We start from the raw sequence: 23,146 nt of genomic DNA, 5'->3' as shown, positions 1-23,146 counted from the left end.
ACCAATGGTTGGGGGGTTGGAGCAGATTAGAGATAGGGAGGGGTGAGGCTGTGGAGGGATTTGAAAATAAGGATGAGAATTTTCAAATCGAGGTGTTGCTTAACCGAAGGTCAGCGAGCACAGAGGTGATGGTTGAGCAAGACTTGGTGCAAGTTAGGACATGGACAGCCGAGTTTTGGATCACCTCTAGTTTACATAGGGTAGAATGTGGGAGGCTAACCAGGAGTGCGTGGAATTGTCAAATCTATAAGTAACAAATGCAGGAATGAGGGTTTCAGCAGCGGATGAGCTGAGGCAGGGGCAGAGACGGGCGATGTTACGGAGGTGGAAATAGACGGTCTTAGTTATGCTGTGGATATGTGGTTGAAACCTCATTTCAAGGTCAAATATGACAGCGAGGTTGCAAACAGTCTGGTTCAGCCTCAGACAGGAATTGGGGAGAGCGATGGAGTTAGTGGCTAGGGAATGGAGTTTGTGACGGGGACCGAAAACAATGGTTTTGTTCTTCACAATATTAACTTGGGGAAAATTTCTGCTCATCCAGAACTGGGTGTCGAACAAGCAGTCTGACAATGTAGAGGGGTGGAGAGGTCGAGAGAAGTGGGGGTGAGGTAGAGCTGGGTGTTATCAGCGTACATGTGTTTCCGGATGATGTCACCAAGGGGCAGCATGTAGATGGGGAATAGGAGGGGGCCAAGGATAGATCCTTGGGGGGCACCAGAGGTAACGATGGGGGGGGGGGGAAGAGAAGCCGTTGCAGGTGATTCTCTGGTTACGATGAGATGGATAAGAATGAAACCAGGCGAGTGCAGTCCCACCCAGCTGGACGATGGTGGAGAGGCCTTGGAGGAGGATGGAGTGGTTAAACATTTATTAAAATGTTTATTCGAAGGCTTTGCCTCCCCCAGAATCGTGGACTTGGACGTGATATTTTTGCCCAGAGCCGTAACTCCATTCGCTAAACACATATTGTGCAGTCTCCCAGGCTGGCCCAAATGGCCTCCTGTGCTATACTATTCTACGATTCTATGTACCATTTAGTCAGATCAACTGATAGAATATTTCTCTTTGGCTGACAACAGTTTTTGCTCCAATGCTTTTAGAAATAGATGAAGAAAAACCTGGGTGCAAGCTTTACTCGGAAAGCTTCCTGTTGGAACGGCAGGCCAGGCCAGGCACCCCCCAGCCACAACCGTATATTAAATATTAGAAACGGGACGAAGAGTGTGACTGTTTTGTTCCCATTAAACGGACGCTGGAAGGTTCTGCAACATGTTCCAAAGTCTTTCCAGGAGCAGCCTGGTACACAGCGCCATCTACTGGCATCGGAGTGCAGTTCTGAACAAGGATCACAAGTGAAATGTTAGCCGTGGCCTGACCAGACTCAAACATTACTGACTGACCACACTAAATGTTGAAGGTGGTGGATGGGGAGCCAATCAAGCGACTGCTTTGTCCTGAATGGTGTCACGCTTCTGTTGTTGGAGCTGCATTGATCCAGGCAAGTGGGGAGTATTCAATCACACTCCTGACTTGTGCCTTGTAGATGGTGGAAAGACTTTGGGGAGTCAGGAGGTGAGACACCCAGCCTCTGACCCGCTCTTGTAGCCACAGCATTTATGTGGCTGGTCCTGTTAAGTTTCTGGTTAATGGTGATATCATGTATGTACATGCTGTTTGTAGCCACCAGATGGTGTCATTGTTGGAGGTCACTGAGCAGCAGCACATGGTGCTGCTCTGGTATAAAAGGCCAGCCATTTTGTGAGTCAGGCACTTTGGGCCATAATAAAAGCAGGAGCAAGGTTGTACCTTGTTCAGTTAAACAGTACTCTGTACTTTTATTACATACATAACATTTGGTGACGAGAATACAAGAATCTTTGTTTGCAACATGAGCACGATTGGATTTTTAGAGCGATTTGTGTAGGGAGAAGATTGGGCAGACTTTGTGAGCTGTTTGAACCAGTACTTCGTGGCCAACAAAATGAAGGGGGTCGACGATGCAGATCGGTGCCGGGCCGTGTTCCTCACTGTGTGCGGTTCAAAGATCTACCGTCTGATAAAGAATCTACTCCTGCCTAGTGATCCAACAGAGAAAACGTACGAGGAGTTGTGTACATTGGGAGTACCTCAAGCCAGACGATGGCTTCATCGCGAGATACAGGTTTTATACACACGTTCGATTGGAGGGCCAGAGCGCGGTGGAATTCATTGCCGACCTGAGACGTCTAGCGGGACTGTGCAAGTTCGGGACGGTGTTGGCAGACCTGCTGCAGGACTTCTTTGTTAGAAACATAGAAACATAGAAAATAGGTGCAGGAGCAGGCCATTCAGCCCTTCTAGCCTGCACCGCCATTCAATGAGTTCATGGCTGAACATGAAACTTCAGTACCCCCTTCCTGCTTTCTCGCCATAACCCTTGATCCCCCGAGTAGTAAGGATTTCATCTAACTCCTTTTTGAATATATTTAGTGAATTGGCCTCAACTACTTTCTGTGGTAGAGAATTGTTATCGGTATCAACCACGAGGTGATCCTGCACAAACTTCTGCTGGTGGAGGAGTTGGATTTAAAAAGGGCCATCCAGATCGCTCAATCATGTATGATGATGGACAGGAGTCTAAAGCAAATATCGGTGAAGAACCGAACCTCGGCAAGTACTGTAAATGTAATTGATTCGGTGTTCGGCAGAGCGGCACATGGCAGGGCCTATCCGGCTGCGTTCGCAAAACCTGTCGCTGTCCAAAGTCCGCCAGCGGGAATGTATAATGTCATGTATCTTACATTATTATATATAACTGCATCCCAACATGCTATACATGACTGTAATAAGATATGACCTGTAACCACCAGCATACCGTACCACCGGGGGTGCACTTGCAAGAGACAGGTATATAAGGACAAGTCTCAGGCAATTGCAGCATTTCAGAGCTGTGAAATAAAGGTGCAGGTCCAGAGTGACCTTGACTTCACTACATGCCTCGTGTGAATCTGTACTGAGGGGACAGGATTTTACAGTGGCAACGAGAATGGGATTCTAGAATCCACAGAATGGCGAACAACGGATCAGATGAAAAGTACAATGCGGGAGACAATTGGGAAGACTTTATAAAAAGGCTCCAGCAAAGCTTTGTAACCAAAGACTGGTTAGGTGACGATAAGGCAGACAAGAGAAGAGCCCATCTCTTGACCAGCTGTGGCTCGAAAACATACGCTTTAATGAAGGATCTGTTGGCACCCGAGAAACCAGCAAGCAAGTCGTTTGAAGAATTGAGCACACTGGTGAGAGACCACCTGAAGCCAGCGAGCAGCCTACACATGGCCAGACACAGGTTCTACAACTACAGACGCTGTGTGGGCCAGAGCATACCCGACTTCGTGGCGGAACTTCGGAGGTTGGCTAGTTTATGTGAGTTCTCCAATGAACTGAGGAGATAAATGTTGAGAGACTTTTTCATTGAAGGAACAGGCCACGCAGGCATATTCCAAAAGTTCATAGAGACCAAGAACCTGACCTTAGAGGCAGGAGCACTGGTTGCACAGACATTCTTGGTAGGGGAAGAAGAAACGAGGTTGATTTACAATGCAGGTATGACAACTAACGAAATATTGGAACAAGAAGTTCACAGCACTAAACAAGCTGCTACCCCCACACACAGACAAAACCGGGAGAACAGGCTCTCGACAGCAGGCAGAAGCCATCAAGGGCCACAGGAACGGCCGTTCACACCTCATCAACCCACAATGCGAGCAATCAACTACAAACTTGAGAGAAGTTCAAGAGAGATCAGCCAGACGCAGCTCATTCTTTGGGAACTCTGAACAATGGAACAGGTCTGTGCTGGAGGTGTGGGGGTGGGCACTCGTCAAGGGGATGTCGATTTTTTGCAGAAATTGTGAATATACAGGGCATTTGGCCCGCATGTGCAAAAAAACAGCAGCTCGGCTGGTATACGAATTGGATGGGTCGGAAAGCGGACCAGAAGATGGTAGGGACAGTATCCAGGACACCGGTGTACAGCGGGTCAACACGATCAATGGCCACTGCTCCTACAACAGGACGCCTCCTATAATGATGAGGGTCCTACTCAAGGGGATATCTGTCAACATGGAGCTGGATACTGGACCGAGTTAATCTCTCATGGGCGCTCAACAATTTGAACAACTGTGGCCGCATAAAAGAGACACACCAAAACTCACAAGGGTTGACACCAAACTAAGGACCTATACCAAAGAAATCGTACCAGTCCTCGGCAGCGCCATGCTCTCTGTCACACACAAAGGGACAGTGAACCGACTTCCCCTGTGGATTGTCCCCGGAGACCCCCCAGCACTGCTGGGGAGAAGCTGGCTGGCAAAACTAAACTGCAAATGGGATGATGTCCATGCCATGTCATGAGAGGAACGGACCTCCTGCTCAACAGTTATAAAGTGATTTGAACATCTCTTTCAGCCAGGTGTGGGCACTTTCAAAGGGGCCAAAGTCAAAATCTACATCTCACAGGATGCTCACAAGACCAGAGCTGTACCCAATGTGATGAGGGAAAAGATTGAACACGAACTAGACAGGCTTCTGCAGGAAGGCATTATATCACCTGTGGAATTTAGCGACTGGGCAAGTCCCATCGTCCCAGTCATGAAGCCTGATGGATCCGTACAAATCTGTGGGGACTACAAATCTACCATAAACAGAGTCTCCCTACAGGACCAGTACCCGCTGCCCAGAGCGGAGGACTTATTTGCCACATTGGCTGGAGGTAAACTTTTCTCAAAATTAGACCTCACATCTGCGTATATGACGCAAGAATTGACCGAGGAATCCAAGCTACTCACCACCATCAACACACATCGAGGCCTTTTCATGTACAATCGATGCCCATTCAGTATCAGGTCGGCAGCTGCCATATTCCAGCGCAACATGGAGAGTCTGCTCAAGTCCATCCCGGGGACGGTTGTATTTCAAGACGACATACTTATCACCGACTCCCATCTCCGTAATTTGGAGGAAGTACTAAAGCGGTTGGATTGGGTAGGCCTACGAGTCAAGAAATCCAAGTGCCTGTTTCTCGCACCCGAGGTTGAATTTTTGGGCAGAAGGATTGCCACTGATGGAATCCGCCCAACAGAGTCCAAAACAGAAGCAATTCGCCTGGCACCCAGGCCCCGGAATGTCTCAGAACTGCGCGCCTTTCTCGGGCTACTCAGTTACTTTGGAAACTTTATGCAGAACTTAAGCACGCTGCTGGAGCCTCTCCACGTGCTACTCGGGAAGGGGTGCGATTGGTTTTGGGGGGACGCCCAGGAATGCGCCTTCAACAAGGCACGCAACCTTCTGTGTTCCAACAGTGTTTTGACTTTCTTTGATCCAGGTAAATAGCTAGTTCTCACATGCGATCCGTCAGCGTATGGGGTCGGGTGCGTTTTGCAACATGTCAATAGTGCGGGCAAATTATAACCCATAGCTTATGCCTCCAGGTCACTTTCGCGGGCGGAGCGCAGGTACGGAATGGTAGAGAAGGAGGCGCTCGCGTGCGTGTACGGTGTCAAAAAGATGCACCAATACCTTTTCGGGGTCAAGTTCGCGTTAGAAACCGACCACAAGCCCCTCACGTCCCTCCTATCCGAGAGCAAGGCAATAAACGCCAACGCCTCGGCGCGAATTCAACGGTGAGCACTCACGCTGGCGTCCTACGATTATACCATAAGGCACAGACAACTGTGCCGACGCGCTCAGCAGGCTACCCCTGGCGACCATGGAAGGGTCTGACGAACAGGACTGTGAGATAGGCATGGCAATCAATGCCTTTGAGTCCACAGGTTCGCCCATGACGGCTCGCCAAATCAGAGCCTGGACGGCCAGCGACCCCACGTTATCCTTAGTAAAAAGATGTGTCCTAACCGGTGACTGGGCAGAGGCTCGCGATGCCTGCCCCAAGGAATTAAAACCGTTTCACAGGCGCATGTATGAGCTATCACTACAAGCAGACTGCCTGATATGGGGCAGCCGAGTAGTCATGCCTCTGCGAGGCAGAGAGGCATTTGTCCGGGAGCTCCACCGCGAGCACCCGGGGATCGTTCTCATGAAGGCCATAGCCAGATCCCACGTCTGGTGGCCTGGTATTGACCCGGACTTGGAGCTCTGCGTCCGAAGGGGCACCATTTGTGCCCAACTCAGCAATGCCCCCAGAGAGGCTCCACTGAGCCCCTGGCTTACCAAACCATGGTCGCGGGTGCACGTAGACTATGCGGGCCCATTCATGGGCAAAATGTTCCTCGTAGTTATAGATGCATTTTCAAAGTGGATCGAATGCACCATTTTAAACTTGAGCACAACCTCCACCACTGTGGAGAGTCTCGCAACCATGTTTGCAACGCACAGAATCCCTGACATATTGGTCAGTGACAATGGTCCGTGCTTCACCAGCATAGAATTCCAAGACTTTATAATTGACCACGGCATAAATCACTTCAAGACGGCACCATTCAAGCCGGCCTCCAACGGCCAGGCGGAGAGCAGTGCAAATCATTAAACAAGGCATGCTTAAAATCCAAGGTCCCACGCTGCAGGGTGTATGCCTGTCGCGACTGCTGCTGGCATACAGATCTCGTCCACACTCACTGACTGGGATCCCCCCCCCACGCAACTGTTGATGAAAAGGACTTTAAAAACAAGGCTCTCATTAATCCTCCCAGACATGCACGAAATCGTTGAGGCAAAGCGCCGTAAGCTGACTGAAATTCGAGGGGGAGATGGAATGAGATAGGGGACAAAGTGTTTGTACTAAACTATGGCAGGGGTCCCAAATGGCTTGCAGGTACAGTAACGGGCAAGGAAGGAAACAGGCTACTGGTAGTACAAATGACAATGGCAAAACCTGCCGGAGGCCTGTAGACCAGGTCAAAAGCAGATTTACCAACAACACTGCGGAACCAGAGGCAGACTACAATGTGGAACTCGCACCACACCTGGTGGACAGACAGAGGGAACAACCTGAGGAAAGGGCAATCCCAACAGACAGCCCAGGCGAGTCAACAACAATCACACCAATCGAAACAGACAGCCCAGGCGAGATACCAGCAACCACACCCAAAGAAAAACAGACACCAAGGCAAACAACTGAACCACAACTCAGACGCTCCACGCGAGAGCGTAGACCACCTGAGAGACTGAACCTATAAAGACAATAAGACCTTGGGGGAGGGTGATGTCATGTATCCTACATTATTATATATAACTGTATCCTAACATGCTATACATGGCTGTAATAAGATATGACCTGTAACCACCAGCATACCTTACCACCAGGGGTGCACTTGCAAGAGACAGGTATATAAGGACAGGTCTCAGGCAAGTGCAGCATTCCAGAGCTGTGAAATAAAGGTGCAGGTCCAGAGTGACCTTGACTTCACTACATGCCTCGTGTGAGTCTGTACTGAGGGGACAGGACTTTACAGATCCGACTTCTCCGTGTTGGCATTGTGGGGGAAATCATCGGCACCAGCAGTGCTGATTTAAGCAATATAGTTGCAAAGGCTGTCTGAGAGTGGGGCATCTCCAGTGCAAGTGTCCACAGATGAGCAAGCGTGCTGCGACACAGCACGTGGAGGATGGGAGTCAGACTAGCGCAGATCCGGATACGCAATCCGAGATGCCAGAGGAGGAAGTGTATGGACTGTGTTGTGTATGGAGAAAGAGTCAGACTGAACACTGTGAGCTCAAAGTAAAGTGTGACCTTAGTCTTTTATTGCAGGTCTCCAGAGTGCCTCTCCAACCTGTGAAGCCTCCTTAAATACCTGTGCTCCCAAGGGATTATGGGATCCCTTGGGACTCCAGGAGGATGAGCCCTCTATGGCTGTACAGAGTAAATACAAGTCCACATATATAACAACACTCTCTGTCACCCGCCCTCCCACCCCCCAAAGTCAATAGTGTAACTATTTACAATGTGAGTCGATCTGGGGCCCTTCTTGCCCTGGTTGATTGTCTTGGTGTGAAAGCTGGTGTTGTTAAATCATTTGTTGGGCCCTCGCTGGGCTGCTGTGCAGCTGGCCTTGCTGGGCTGCCTGGTGTGTTGGGCCCTGCTGGGCTGCTGTGGATGATTCGTGGTCAACCGTGGTGCCGGTTGCCACTGGTGTGTGTGTTGGGGAACCAAAAAAGGTAGGGTCCAAGGTGGGTTGCTCAGGATAGTCCGTGAATCTGAGTTTGATTTGGTCCAAGTGTTTCCGGTGAATGAGTCCATTTGAAAGTTTGACCCAAAACACCCTGCTCCCCTCTTTGGCCACGACAGTGCTGGGAAGCCACTTGGGACCTTGTCCATAATTCAATACAAATACAGGATCATTGATTTCAATCTCACATGACACATTTGCGCTATCATGGTATGCACTTTGTTGAAGCCACCTGCTCTCTAACTGTTCATGTAGATCAGGGTGAACTAACGAGAGTCTTGTCTTAAGTTCTCTTTTCATGAGCAGTGCAGCAGGTGGGATCCCAGTGAGTGAGTGGGGTCTCGTGCGGTAGCTAAGCAGGACTCGGGATAGGTGAGTCTGCAGTGAGCCTTCATTTACCCTCTTCAAGCCTTGCTTGATGGTTTGCACTGCTCTCTCTGCCTGACCATTGGACACTGGTTTAAATGGGGCAGATGTGACATGTTTGATCCCATTACGGGTCATTAATTCTTTGAACTCAGCACTGGGCACTGGTAAAACATGGCCCATTGTCACTCACCAGGACATCAGGTAAGCCGTGAGTGGCAAACATGGCCCGCAGGCTTTCAGTAGTGGCAGCGGACGTGCTAGCCGACATTATTTCATATTCAATCCACTTGGAGTATGCGTCCACAACCACAAGGAACATTTTACCCAAGAACGGGCCTGCATAGTCGATATGTACCCTGGATCACGGTTTGGAGGGCCAAGACCATAAATTTAGCAGCGCCTCCCTGGGTACATTGCTTAACTGCGAGCATGTATTACATCAGTGAACGCAGGACTCTAAGTCCGCATCGATACTGGGCCACTACACATGGGATCTGGCTATCGTTTTCATCATTACGATGCCTGGGTGGGTACTGTGGAGGTCATTGATGAAGGTGTCTCTGCCCTTCTTGGGGACCACTACTCGATTGCCCCACAGAAGGCAGTCTGCCTGTATAGACATTTCATCTTTGCGCCGCTGGAACGGCTTTATCTCTTCCTGCATTTCCACTGGGACATAGAAACATAGAAAATAGGTGCAGGAGTAGGCCATTCGGCCCTTCTAGCCTGCACCGCCATTCAATGAGTTCATGGCTGAACATTCAACTTCAGTACCCCATTCCTGCTTTCTCACCATACCCCTTGATCCCCCTCGTAGTAAGGACTTCATCTAACTCCTTTTTGAATATATTTAGTGAATTGGCCTCAACAACTTTCTGTGGTAGAGAATTCCACAGGTTCACCACTCTCTGGGTGAAGAAGTTTCTCATCATCTCGGTCCTAAATGGCTTACCCCTTATCCTTAGACTGTGACCCCTGATTCTGGACTTCCCCAACATTGGGAACATTCTTCCTGCATCAAACCTGTCTGAACCCATCAGAATTTTAAACATTTCTATGAGGTCCCCTCTCATTCTTCTGAACTCCAGTGAATACAAGCCCAGTTGATCCAGTCTTTCTTGATAGATCAGTCCCGCCATCCCGGGAATGAGTCTGGTGAACCTTCGCTGCACTCCCCCAATAGCAAGAATGTCCTTCCTCAAGTTAGGAGACCAAAAGTGTGCACAATACTCCAGGTGTGGCCTCACCAAGGCCCTGTACAACTGTAGTAACACCTCCCTGCCCCTGTACTCAAATCCCCTCGCTATGAAGGCCAACATGCCATTTGCTTTCTTAACCGCCTGCTGTACCTGCATGCCAACCTTCAATGACTGATGTACCATGACACCCAGGTCTCGTTGCACCTCCCCTTTTCCGAATCTGTCACCATTCAGATAATAGTCTGTCTCTCTGTTTTTACCACCAAAGTGGATAACCTCACATTTATCCACATTATACTTCATCTGCCATGCATTTGCCCACTCACCTAACCTATCCAAGTCACTGCAGCCTCATAGCATCCTCCTTGCAGCTCACACTGCCACCCAACTTAGTGTCATTCGCAAATTTGGAGATATTACATTTAATCCCCTCGTCTAAATCATTAATGTACAGTGTAAACAGCTGGGGCCCCAGCACAGAACCTTGCGGTACCCCACTAGTCATTGCCTGCCATTCTGAAAAGTACCCATTTACTCCTACTCTTTGCTTCCTGTCTGACAACCAGTTCTCAATCCATGTCAGCACACTACCCCCAATCTCATGTGCTTTAACTTTGCACATTAATCTCTTGTGTGGGACCTTGTCGAAAGCCTTCTGAAAGTCCAAATATACCACATCAACTGGTTCTCCCTTGTCCACTCTACTGGAAACATCCTCAAAAAATTACAGAAGATTTGTTAAGCATGATTTCCCTTTCACAAATCCATGCTGACTTGGACCTATCATGTCACCTCTTTCCAAATGCACTGCTATGACATCCTTAATAATTGATTCCATCATTTTACCCACTACTGAGGTCAGGCTGACCGGTCCATAATTCCGTTTTCTCTCTTCCCCCCTTTTTAAAAAAAAAGTGGGGTTACATTGGCTACCCTCCACTCCATAGGAACTGATCCAGAGTCAATGGAATGTTGGAAAATGACTGTCAACGCATCCACTATTTCCAAGGCCACCTCCTTAAGTACTCTGGGATGCAGTCCATCAGGCCCTGGGGATTTATCGGCCTTCAATCCCATCAATTTCCCCAACACAATTTCCCGACTAATAAGGATTTCCCTCAGTTCCTCCTCCTTACTAGACCCTCTGACCCCTTTTATATCCGGAAGGTTGTTTGTGTCCTCCTTGGTGAATACCGAACCAAAGTACTTGTTCAATTGGTCCGCCATTTCTTTGTTCCCCGTTATGACTTCCCCTGATTCTGACTGCAGGGGACCTACGTTTGTCTTTACTAACCTTTTTCTCTTTACATATCTATAGAAACTTTTGCAATCCGTCTTAATGTTCCCTGCAAGCTTCTTCTCGTACTCCATTTTCCCTGCCCGAATCAAACCCTTTGTCCTCCTCTGCTGAGTTCTAAATTTCTCCCAGTCCCCGGGTTCGCTGCTATTTCTGGCCAATTTGTATGCCACTTTCTTGGCTTTAATACTATCCCTGATTTCCCTTGATAGCCACGGTTGAGCCACCTTCCCTTTTTTATTTTTACGCCAGACAGGAATGTACAATTGTTGTAGTTCATCCATGCGGTCTCTAAATGTCTGCCATTGCCCATCCACAGTCAACCCCTTAAGTATCATTCGCCAATCTATCCTAGCCAATTCACGCCTCATACCTTCAAAGTTACCCTTCTTTAAGTTCTGGACCATGGTCTCTGAATTAACTGTTTCATTCTCCATCCCAATGTAGAATTCCACCATATTATGGTCACTCTTCCCCAAGGGGCCTCGCACAACGAGATTGCTAATTAATCCTCTCTCATTACACAACACCCAGTCTAAGATGGCCTCCCCCCTAGTTGGTTCCTCGACATATTGGTCTAGAAAACCATCCCTTATGCACTCCAGGAAATCCTCCTCCACCGTATTGCTTCCAGTTTGGCTAGCCCAATCTATGTGCATATTAAAGTCACCCATTATAACTGCTGCACCTTTATTGCATGCACCCCTAATTTCCTGTTTGATGCCCTCCCCAACATCACTACTACTGTTTGGAGGTCTGTACACAACTCCCACTAACGTTTTTTGCCCTTTGGTGTTCTGCAGCTCTACCCATATAGATTCCACATCATCCAAGCTAATGTCCTTCCGAACTATTGCATTAATCTCCTCTTTAACCAGCAATGCTACCCCACCTCCTTTTCCTTTTATTCTATCCTTCCTGAATGTTGAATACTCCTGGATGTTAAGTTCCCAGCCCTGATCATCCTGGAGCCACGTCTCTGTAATCCCAATCACATCATATTTGTTAACATCTATTTGCACAGTTAATTCATCCACCTTATTACGGACACTGGACCAGCTCCCGTGAAACACACAGCTTTTGACTAGAGATAATAAGGGGCTCTGGCTTGTCCAGGTTTTGATCTGCCGGGCAGTGACGGTGATTGCTCACTCAAATGCTTCCATAACCATGGCTAGATCTGCGGGCTGCGCCATTTCCACCCCCGTGGTGGGCAATGGCAGCCTACTGTGAGAGCATCGGCGCAGTTTTCTGTGCCTGGCCTGTGGCGGATGGCGTAGTTGTATAACGAGACAACGTGAGCGCCCATCGTTGGATGCGGGCCGACGCGTTGGTATTTATCCCTTTACACTCGGAAAACAGGGATATAAGTGGCTTGTCAGTTTCCAATTCGAATTTTAGCCCAAACAGGTATTGATGCATTTTCTTTACCCCATAGACACACGCTAACGCTTCTTTCTCAATCATGCTGTAGGCTCTCTCAGCCTTAGACAGACTCCTGGATGCATAAGCAACCGGTTGCAGTTTCCCGAAATCATTAGCTTGTTACAATATACTCTTGACGCCATATGATGACACATCACATGCTAGTACCAAACACATACGTGGATCATACAACACAAGCAATTTGTTTAAGCATAATAATTTTCCTGCTTTTACAAAGGCATTTTCTTGGCTTTTGCCCCAAACCCATTCGCCTCTTTTCACAGTAAAACATGTAGTGGTTCTAGTAGTGTGCCAAGACCCGGTAAGAAGTTACCAAAGTAGTTCAAGAGTCCCAGAAACGACTGCAGCTCCATCATGTTCTGTGGGCTCGGTGAGTTCTCGATTGCCTCTGTCTTCACGTTGGTGCCTGATGCCGTCCGCCGCAATCCTCCTTCCCAAGAACTCCACTTCAGGCGCCAAGAAAACGCATTTCAAGCGTTTTAACCTGAACCCCAGGCGGTTGAGTCGACTAAGAACCTCCTCCAGGTTCTGCAGATGCTCGACTGTGTTCCGACCTGTGACCAAGATGTTGTCCTGGAAGACCACGGTGTGCGAGACCGACTTCAGGAAGCTTTCCATGTTTCTCTGGAATATCGCCACCACTGATCGGATTCTAAATGGGCATCTGTTATAAACAAAAAGACCTTTGTGCATGTTGACGCAGGTGAGGGCCTTCGATGATTCCTCCAGTTCCTGCGTCATTTAGGCTGAAGTCAGATCCAGCTTTGTGAACGTCTTTCCTCCTGCCAGCGTTGCAAAGAGGTCGTCAGCCTCTGGTAGTGAGTATTGGTCCTGCAGGGAGAAACGTTTGATAGTTACTTTGTAAGTGCCACAGATTCTGACAGTGTTGTCTCGCTTGAGGACTGGCCCACTCGCTAAACTCGATCGGTGAAATGATGCCCTCTCTTTGCAGTCAGTCTAGCTCAAACTCTACCCTTTCTCTCATCGTGTACGGTACTGCTCTCTTCTCGTGATGGATGGGTCGCGCCCCCGGAATTAGATGGATCTGCACTTTTGCTCCTTGGAATTTCCTGATGCCTGGTTCGAACAGTGAAGGAAATTTGTTTAAGACCTGGGCACACGAAGTGTCATCAGCGGACGTCGTCCCAGTTCCAGCGTATCTTTCCCAGCCAGCTCCTGCCGAGCAGCGTGGGACCATTGCCCGGTACCACCCAGAGTGGTAGCTTGTGCACCGCTACATCGTAGGAGACCTTTACAGTAGCACTGCCGATTACAGGAATAATTTCTTTCGTATAAGTTCTTAGTTTCGTGTGAACTGGAATTAAGACTGGTCTTGAGGCCTTGTTGCACCTCAACCTTTCGAAAGTCTTATTGCCCATGATGGATTGGCTCGCACCCGTGTCCAGCTCCATTAACACCAGGAGGCCATTTAGTTCAACATTCAGCATTCTCAGGGGACAATTCGTGGTGAATGTGTGCACCCCATGTACCTCTGTCTCCTCTATCTGAGGCTCTGCTTCGTCATCATCCTCCGTGGATCTGTCCTCTGCAACATGGTGGTTTGCAGGTTTAACAGGCTTTGCAGCTCACCTGCACACTCGCTGGAGGTGTCCCATTGTTCCACAACCCTTGCAAACGTACTCTTTGAATCAGCATGAATGGAAACGATGATCACCCCCGCAGCGCCAACAAGGTGTTAGTGGCCTTGCATTCATCACCCTTGATGGTGGACTCTGAGACATCTGCGGATGTGCAGCTGCAGGTATGTGTGACCTGCCCTGTACGTTACGATTCGAAAACAACATCACTTTGTTCACAGTACTTGGAGCAGCACTTGTGTGCTGAGAGATTTGCTTCGTATTGTCACTGGTGGCAATGAACGTCTGGGCTATCGCTATGGCTTTACTCAAGGTTGGGGTCTCTACAGTCAAAAGTTTGCGAAGTATGGTTTCGTGGCCAATGCCAAGTACGAAAAAGTCTCTAAGCATGTGCTCCAAATGTCCTTCAAATTCGCAATGTCCTGCAAGGCATCTCAGCTCGGCGACATAACTCGCCATTTCCTGGCCTTCAGACCTTTTGTAGGTGTAGAACCGGTACCTCGCCATCAGAACACTTTCCTTTGGCTCCAATGCTCTCGGACCAGTGTGCACAAATCATCGTACGATTTCTCTGTGGGTTTCGCTGGAGTGAGCAGATTCTTCATGAGGCCATACGTTGGTGCCCCACAGACGGTGAGGAGAATCGCCCTTCGTTTGGCAGCGCTCTCTTCCCCATCTAGCTCGTTGGCCACGAAGTATTGGTCGAGTCACTCCACAAAAGTTTCCCAATCATCTCCCTCTGAAAATTTCTCCAGGATGCCCACTGTTCTCTGCATCTTTGGGTTCTCTATCTGTATCTTATCGCCAGTTGTAGTGTATGGATAAAGAGTCAGGTGGAACACTGAGCTCAAAGTAAAGTGTGACCGTAGTCTTTTATTGCAGGTCTCCAGAGTACCTCTCCAACCTGTGAAGCCTCCTTAAATACGTATGCTCCCAAGGGATTATGGGGTCCCTTGGGACTCCAGAGGATGAGCCCTCCGGTGGCTGTACAGAGTAAATACAAGTCCACATATATAACAGACTGTACTCCTTCATAACCAAGAGTAAACCAATTTTGATTAACGTGAAGTTTAACGGGATACCGGTATCGATGGAACTGGACACGGGGGCGAGTCAATCGATCATGAATGAGGGGGATTTAATAAGCTGTGAAATGCTAAGACTGTGAGGCCCAGGCTGAGCCCTGTTAACGCCAAGCTGTGCACGTACACCAAAGAACTGATAAAGGTGATTGGCAGTACACAAATTAATGTGTCATATAACGGTGCGGTTCACGAGATACCGCTGTGGATTGTTCCAGGCAATGGCCCAACGCTGCTCGGCAGGAGCTGGTTGGAGAAAATCAGATGCGACTGGAATGACATAAAGGCGTTGTCGTCGGAGGAAGATACATGTGCCCAAGTATTGAGCAAGTTCCCCTCGCTGTTCAAACCAGGTATCCATGATCAAGGTTAGCTGTGATCTTATTGAATGATGGTGCAGGCTCGACGGGCCAAATGGCCTACTCCTGCACCTATTTTCTATATTTCTGCAACTTCGCGGGAGCCAAGGTGCAGATCCACGTGGACTCAGATGCAAGACCCGTCCATCATAAAGCTCGGGCAGTGCCGTATATGATGAGGGAAAAGGTCGAAATTGAACTGGACAGACTCCAGCGTGAAGGGATCATATCACCGGTTGAATTTAATGAATGGGCCAGCCCCATTGTTCCTGTGCTGAAAAGTGATGGCACAGTGAGAATCTGTGGAGACTACAAGGCTACGATCAACAGGGTTTCGAAACAAGATCAGTACCCGTTACCGAAGGCTGATGACTTGTTTGCGATGCTAGCCGGAGGGAAGTCGTTCACAAAACTGGACTTGACGTCGGCCTATATGACGCAGGAGTTGGTCGAGACGCTGAAGAGACTTACGTGCATTAACACGCACAAAGGACCGTTTATTTACCACAGGAGCCCGTTTGGAATTCGCTCGGCTGCAGCAATATTCCAGAGGAATATGGAAAGTCTACTCAAGTCCATTCCCAGAACCGTTGTGTTCCAAGATGACATCCTGATCACCGGTCGTGACTCCAAGGAACACCTGAACAACTTGGAAGAGGTTCTACTGCGTTTGGACAGAGTGGGACTCAGACTGAAATGTTCGAAGCACATCTTCATGTCACCGGAGGTCGAATTCCTCGGGAGGAAAATCGCCGCTGATGGCATCAGACCGACTGACGTGAAAACCAAGGCCATCAAGAATGCACCCAAGCTGCAGAACGTGACGGAACTGCGTTCGTTCCTGGGTTTACTCGACTACTTTGGTAATTTTCTACCTAAAATGAGCACCTTACTCGAACTACTGCACCTTATTGAGAAAAGACGACAACTGGGTGGGTGGCACATTGCAAGACAGAGCTTTCGAGAAATCCACTAATCTGCTTTGCTCGAACCAGCTGTTGGTATGTTACGACACATGTAAATGTTTAGTTTTGGCCTGTGACGCATCGTCACATGGAATTGGTTGTGTACTCCAACAAGCCAATGAGAAAAAACATAGAAAATAGGTGCAGGAGTAGGCTATTCAGCCCTTCGCTACTGGCGAGGGAACCCCCCCACACACACTACTGGCGAGGGAACCCCCACACACACACACACACTACTGGCGAGGGAACCCCCACACACACACACTCACTACTGGCGAGGGAACCCCCACACACACAAACTCACTACTGGCGAGGGAACCCCCACACACACACACTCACTACTAGCGAGGGAACCTCCACACACACACACACACACACACTCGCTACTGGCGAGGGAACCCCCACACACACACACACTACTGGCAAGGGAACCCCCACACACACACTACTGGCGAGGGAACCCCCCACACACACACTCACTACTGGCGAGGGAACCCCCACACACATCCTCTGCCTCACAGGCAACACTCACTAACTGAGACACAAATTACTCATCAATAAAAGAGACAAGAAAGGTTTGATGTTTTATACCTACAACCCCTACATGCTTTAATTACAGAGCTATTGAGCATTACGTGAAAAGTTCAAATCATTCCGCTCCATCTAAAGCACAAATATTCAGAAAATATTATACGTTCATTAAATTATGAGGAATATGATTCAAATCATTGACCAAATAGAAAATTTATATAATAAAAGCCTGGAAACAAAAAAAAGTCATTATAGTTTACAATAATTATTCATATTCAAAGGCTGATCACCACATACACAACATGGCCCCGGAACATGAATTAACTCCAAATGCAACTCATATATTAGAATTTAAATAACAGACTGAACTACAGGCTAGCTTTAACCAGTAAGTAATCGGACCAGAATAAAAAAAATAAAACCAAAGGAACAAAGTGTGTTGTGTGGTTTCTATATCGCATTACCCGGGGGGGGGGGCACACACACACTGTGTCCTGGGGTGGGGGACTGGGATTTCCTGCACTAACTGAGCACAAGTTGCGATTGGGAGATGAGAGCACGAGGGATGAATACTCTTTGTCCAGCTCTGCACAATGAGATGTTCACCGTTTGTAACAAATATACAGGGGGGCTGCAAACCCCCAGCCTGTGATCTCAGGGCCACAGAATGGAATACAGGGGCTGGGTGGTGGTAGGGGGGGGGGGGGGGGAAAGAGGAGGCTGGGTGGTGGTGGGGGGGGGGAGGGGGAGGAGGCTGGGTGGTGGGGGGGGGGGAGGGGGAGGAGGCTGGGTGGTGGTGGGGGGGGGGAGGGGGAGGAGGCTGGGTGGTGGAGGGGGGGGGGAGGGGGAGGAGGCTGGGTGGTGGAGGGGGGGGGCTGGGTGGTGGTGGGGGGGGGGGGAGGAGGCTGGGTGGTGGTGGGGGGGGGGGCTGGGTGGTGGTGGGGGGGGGGAGGAGGCTGGGTGGTGGTAGGGGGGGGCTGGGTGGTGGTGGGGGGAGGGGGAGGAGGCTGGGTGGTGGTGGGGGGGGGAGGAGGCTGGGTGGTGGTAGGGGGGGGGCTGGGTGGTGGTGGGGGGGGGGAGGCTGGGTGGTGGTGGTGGGGGGAGGCTGGGTGGTGGTGGGGGGAGGGGGAGGAGGCTGGGTGGTGGTGGGGGGAGGGGAGGCTGGGTGGTGGTGGGGGGAGGGGGCTGGATGGTGGTAGGGGGGGGGGCTGGGTGGTGGTGGTGGGGGGAGGCTGGGTGGTGGTGGGGGGAGGGGGAGGAGGCTGGGTGGTGGTGGGGGGAGGGGAGGCTGGGTGGTGGTGGGGGGAGGGGGCTGGATGGTGGTGGGGGGGGGGCTGGGTGGTGGTGGGGGAAGGAGGCTGGGTGGTGGTGGGGGGAGGGGAGGCTGGGTGGTGGTGGGGGGAGGGGGCTGGATGGTGGTGGGGGGGGGGGCTGGGTGGTGGTTGGGGGGGGGGGGGCTGGGTAGTGGTTGGGGGGGGGGGGGCTGGGTGGTGGTTGGGGGGGGGGGGCTGGGTGGTGGTTGGGGGGGGGGGCTGGGTGGTGGGGGGGGGGGCTGGGTGGTGGGGGGGGGGGCTGGGTGGTGGGGGTGGTGAGGGCTGGGATCCAGGCACCACACACCTGGCTGACAGAGTCTCTGAAAAGTGCCACGATTGAAGTTTGCTCAGTTCTCAGTGGACCACAGTCCTGTCCAAGTGTATCGGGTTTATACAAAGGTGGTGCAGCACTACACATCAAATGACATCAAAAAATGCAGTTCACACACACACAAACCACGTGTTGACTGAGCAGACTGGGAAAGGGTCCCGGGTTACCAGCAAGCCCTGGATACTGAGAGTTGTACAGTAAATGTACACTAGAGCAGTGTCATCCACTCCCAGCAAGGGCAGGAGACGCTGCTGAGCGCCATTGGCCGATCACCAAACCATGCAGCAGGTATCTGGGAACAGCAGAGTGTGAAAACTCACTCAGCCATGTGCTGTGTTTCCCTCTTCCCGAAATTTCACCCACTGCCAGTGGGGCTGATCAATACCAAGAGCCACTGATAGCCGGCTCCCCAGCATTGCAGCAAGGAGTGATATTGAGGAGTGATGAGGCAGCCCTGTGCAGGAACCAGACCGGTTCTGGCTACATCTTCACCTAACTAAAAGCTCAAGCACTGTCCTCTTTGCCTTTCTCAGCTCTCCACATGTACAGTACTGAGGGGGGATTTACACACACAGTAAGCACTTGTCACCCAGTAAAAGCAAATCATCGTCCATCGATCTTTCAAAACAAATGCAGTGGTTGCTCAACAAACACCCTCTGGACCAGCAAGTGTCGGGGGGCAGGTTACTTCTCCCAAAGCTGTGGTGCTGTAACAGGGAGCTAACCTGGTTAACTCCGACCCGTCAGTAAGGTTAAGATCGAATGAAGCGGGCCCTTCGAGTGACTGGGACAGAAGTGTTTGGGAGGGGTCCTTGGGGCTGCACCAATACTGCCAGATACAGCTTCTGGGGCAGCACGGGTCGGCTCAGAGGTCAGAGGCTGTGGTTTCACCTTGTGAACTGGGGTGAAGAGGGGAAAGGGAGCAGATGAGAGCTGGCGATAACAGCCGGTGTATATTGTAGCAGTGGCAGCCCATAGCTGGTCCCTAACCACCCCCTGTAACCAGGGATACTGCGGTTACAGGATCATTGCAGGCCTGGCTGAAGGCCAGAGTCCCAGCAGCCAGCGAGCATCGTGAGCACAAGCAGCCTATGGGTACAGCTCCGGGAACAGGAGGTCTGAGATCTCACACACCACCAATCCCCCACCAGCCTTACCCCGAGCGACCCACACACACGTGCAGGGGGATGGGAGAGAATGGGACACCTGTGCAGGGTGGGGGGAGTCTGGAGTCTGTGGGGGACTGTGGGTCTGTTACTCAGGTGAAGCATCAGGAGAGGCCCCCGCCCCCCACCCCTCCCCCCAGGATATGATTTCTGCTGCTGAATGGGTTTCTCATTCCCTCCCCTGACAACAATGTTGTTTGCAGACAGTGTCCTGCAAGTGTTTCACTGCAGTTACACAAGTACCAGGCGTAATTCTAACCCCCCCCTGCAAAAACACACACACACACACACATATATATTATATACAGAAAATGTATAGAAGTTACACAACAGCAGGCTGGGCACTTTCCAATGCAGTCACGAGTACACGTGTGCAGGACTGAGAACAGCCAAGTCGAGGTACCTCAGTCCCTGCTGCCCCACACCCTGTGCCCTGGGCCCGTGACGGAAGGCAGACCCTAGGTGTGTGTATTGTGCTGCCATCGGAGTCACAGCACAAAACAAACTGTGCAGCTTGCAGTGAACCTCGGGCCGCGCTGCAGACATTCACACGCCCGACTCCATGACTGAACACTAGCGCAGAGTAGGTATAAATTTTACTGAGCGAGTATTGCACCATTACGGAAATGGTTTAAGGGAAGGGAGATGCAGCAAAAGGACTTGCTGATTGAAGCGTGCGTGAATTCAGTGCCCCGCAGTGACCAACCCCAGCTCATTCACATCCACATCTGCAGCCCACTGCCCAAGATCAGGAACTGATTTCAATCCTTTTGGTTGCAGGCAACAGCCCAACAGCAGCCTGCTGTAGAAGGGACTCAGAATGGCCAAACAAGGATATAAAACACATGTACAGATCGCTATCGCAGCACACCGACTGGCTCGATAAGAACAGGTCAATTAATTACAAATCTTCATCTTCTGTTTAGAGTGTGTAGTTTGATCAACCAGGACCAACGGAGAGAGATCGGGTCATACAGCTAGATCAAGAGTCACTCTGGGAAAGTAAGTCACCACTTAAATAAAGGATTTCCTTTGTGTGTGTATTTATATGCACACCGAGCACTCAGTACCACTATATACCCTCGCCTTCCATACTAGTGAGACACAGCAACGCTGCAGGAGGCAGAAACCAAGTGAAAGCACCAACAGAAGTGGAAATTTACACAGCTCTTAAATAATTTTAAAAAGCAAAACAAAAACTGAGGGTAATATGACAGAGGTCTGGCCCTGTGCAAGGGGAGAGTCCATGGAACTGGAATGGGGGTACGTGCCCATTGAGGTTTATAATCTGCAGGTGAAGCTGTTTTTAAACACGTGATCTTCTAAAATCATCAATTATTCAGCAGCCTGAAACAAGAGCAAACGTCACACAGAAAGAGGCAAGGGGTCTTCTATCTGTGATACGATGATAAGCCTGCAGCACAGAGAGCAGGCAAAGCAACCCGCAATCCCACTGACATTTACTCGGAGAGAAGGAACGGAAAAAAGGTTGAGAGCAAGCCTGCCCCATCGCCCCCCCGCCCCCACACTCAAATAGAGCAACTTCTTGGATGCCACAGGCTGTGTTTGTTCAAAACTGGGAAAGCAAGGGGGTGAGAGAGAGAGAGAGAGAGAGAGAGAGAGAGGGGAAGGGAGGAGAGAGTGAAGGGGAGGACAGAGTGGAGGAAGAGGGAAAAAGATAAGAGCATGGGGCAGAGGGGAAATGGAGGGGAGTGGGGTGGGGGAGAGGCTTTCTTTGCTGTGGAGCTTGAGCAGCTTGGTTGGAAGCTTCTCTGTACGTAAGCTGTGCCCCGCTAGATGCCAGCGTTGTGTTGACTCTGGTATCGCCGTCGCCACACCTCCTGGATCTTTTTGCACCATTTGTGGGCGTTCCCACTGGGGTCCATTAAGTAATATGTCCGGTTAGGCTGCAGAACAAAAAACAAAGTAAGTGACGCTACAGTAGCCTCATCATCTAACTCACAGACAGGCCACATTATAAAGGCACAATACTTGCCGAGCAGGGCAGAGAGAACTCCACACATCCTCCCCAACGCTGCTTTGCTCTAAAGTGGCCTGATTCGAGCTCCACGAGGCTCCAGGTGCTGGGATCAGAATGCTTTGCACAGAAGCAGTCCCAGAGCACACTGCGGCTCAGAGTGGAGGCTGAGGCTGGATCATTCCTGCCACAGTTCCACACGGGACCCTGCTGTCTTAGTCACCTGGAGGCTTCACACTGAACACCAACCCCAGGTTAAAACTGCTTTTATATCATCAGTGCTGCTGCCTCCGGACTGCTGGGCCTCGTACAGTCAGCAACGTTAGAGAGAGTTTTCCAGGGGCCTGTTGCTGTCAGTACTGGGATGGTACTGCACGGTACGGTGAGCTGCACAGCAGCAGCTTAAAATACTGTGAGCACGATGTGCACACCTACCGTCCTGGACAGTACAAGGCACCTTCCCGAAACACATTACACGCCCACCACCGGATTCAGAAACATTGGCAACAAATCCCCAACTACAAAATACTGGTATTAGATACGGAGTGATGGCCACAGAGCAAGCTGTCCCATCAACAGACTTACAGTATGAACAAAAAAGGTTTTGAAGTTCTTGGCTTCTGGACGCAGCTCCTGTGACCATGGAATCTCCCCTTTCAGAACCTTGTTGACAGGATCCACATAATAGAGGTGGGGGCCCTCCGTGAGGAGCAGCTGCCGACGGCGAGCAAACAGACCCTGCACAACCAACCAAACAGCACGTTAAACCCCCCATTCACCCCGGCACTGGGCACTGGGCACTGGGCACAGCAAGATCAGGAGCAGTGCAGCTAATCCCCAGCTCACCCCCCGCAACACAGCCCCCCCCGCGCAACACAGCCCCCAGAACACAGCCCCCCCCCGCGCAACACAGCCCCCCCCCGGAACACCCCCCGCAACACAGCCCCCGCAACACAGCCCCCCCCGCGCAACACAGCCCCCAGAACACAGCCCCCCCCCCCCCCCCCGCGCAACACAGCCCCCCCCGGAACACAGCCCCCGGAACACCCCCCGCAACACAGCCCCCCCCCCCCGCAACACAGCCCCCCCCCACACCCCCCGCAACACAGCCCACCCCCCGCAACACGGCCCCCCCCCCGCCAGCAACACGGCCCCCCCCCCCCCGCAACACAGCCCCCACCCCACACAACACAGCCCCCACCCCACACCCCCCACAACACAGCCCCCCCCCGGAACACCCCCCGCAACACAGCCCCCGCAACACAGCCCCCCCGCGCAACACAGCCCCCAGAACACAGCCCCCCCCCCCCCCCCCCCCCCCCCGCAACACAGCCCCCCCCCCAC

The 23,146-nt window shown here is 50.9% G+C and overlaps 1 protein-coding gene across 1 annotated transcript in view; it reads right to left on the bottom strand.

Annotated features, from left to right (window-relative positions):
- Positions 1-18,525: 18,525 nt before the first annotated feature.
- Positions 18,526-23,146, bottom strand: part of pdpk1a (3-phosphoinositide dependent protein kinase 1a) — a 108,451-nt gene continuing 103,830 nt past the window's right edge. The window contains exons 13-14 of the mRNA XM_070856661.1: positions 22,388-22,540; positions 18,526-21,731 (exon numbers count right to left, since the gene is read on the bottom strand). Of these exons, the coding sequence (XP_070712762.1) occupies positions 21,618-21,731; positions 22,388-22,540 (267 nt within the window). The 3' untranslated portion in view covers positions 18,526-21,617. The remainder of the gene's footprint in view (positions 21,732-22,387; positions 22,541-23,146) is intronic.

Source organism: Pristiophorus japonicus, chromosome 15, assembly GCF_044704955.1.
Source record: "Pristiophorus japonicus isolate sPriJap1 chromosome 15, sPriJap1.hap1, whole genome shotgun sequence".
NCBI classification, from domain to species: Eukaryota; Metazoa; Chordata; class Chondrichthyes; family Pristiophoridae; genus Pristiophorus; species Pristiophorus japonicus.
This window is presented reverse-complemented; position numbering and strand designations above follow the sequence as displayed.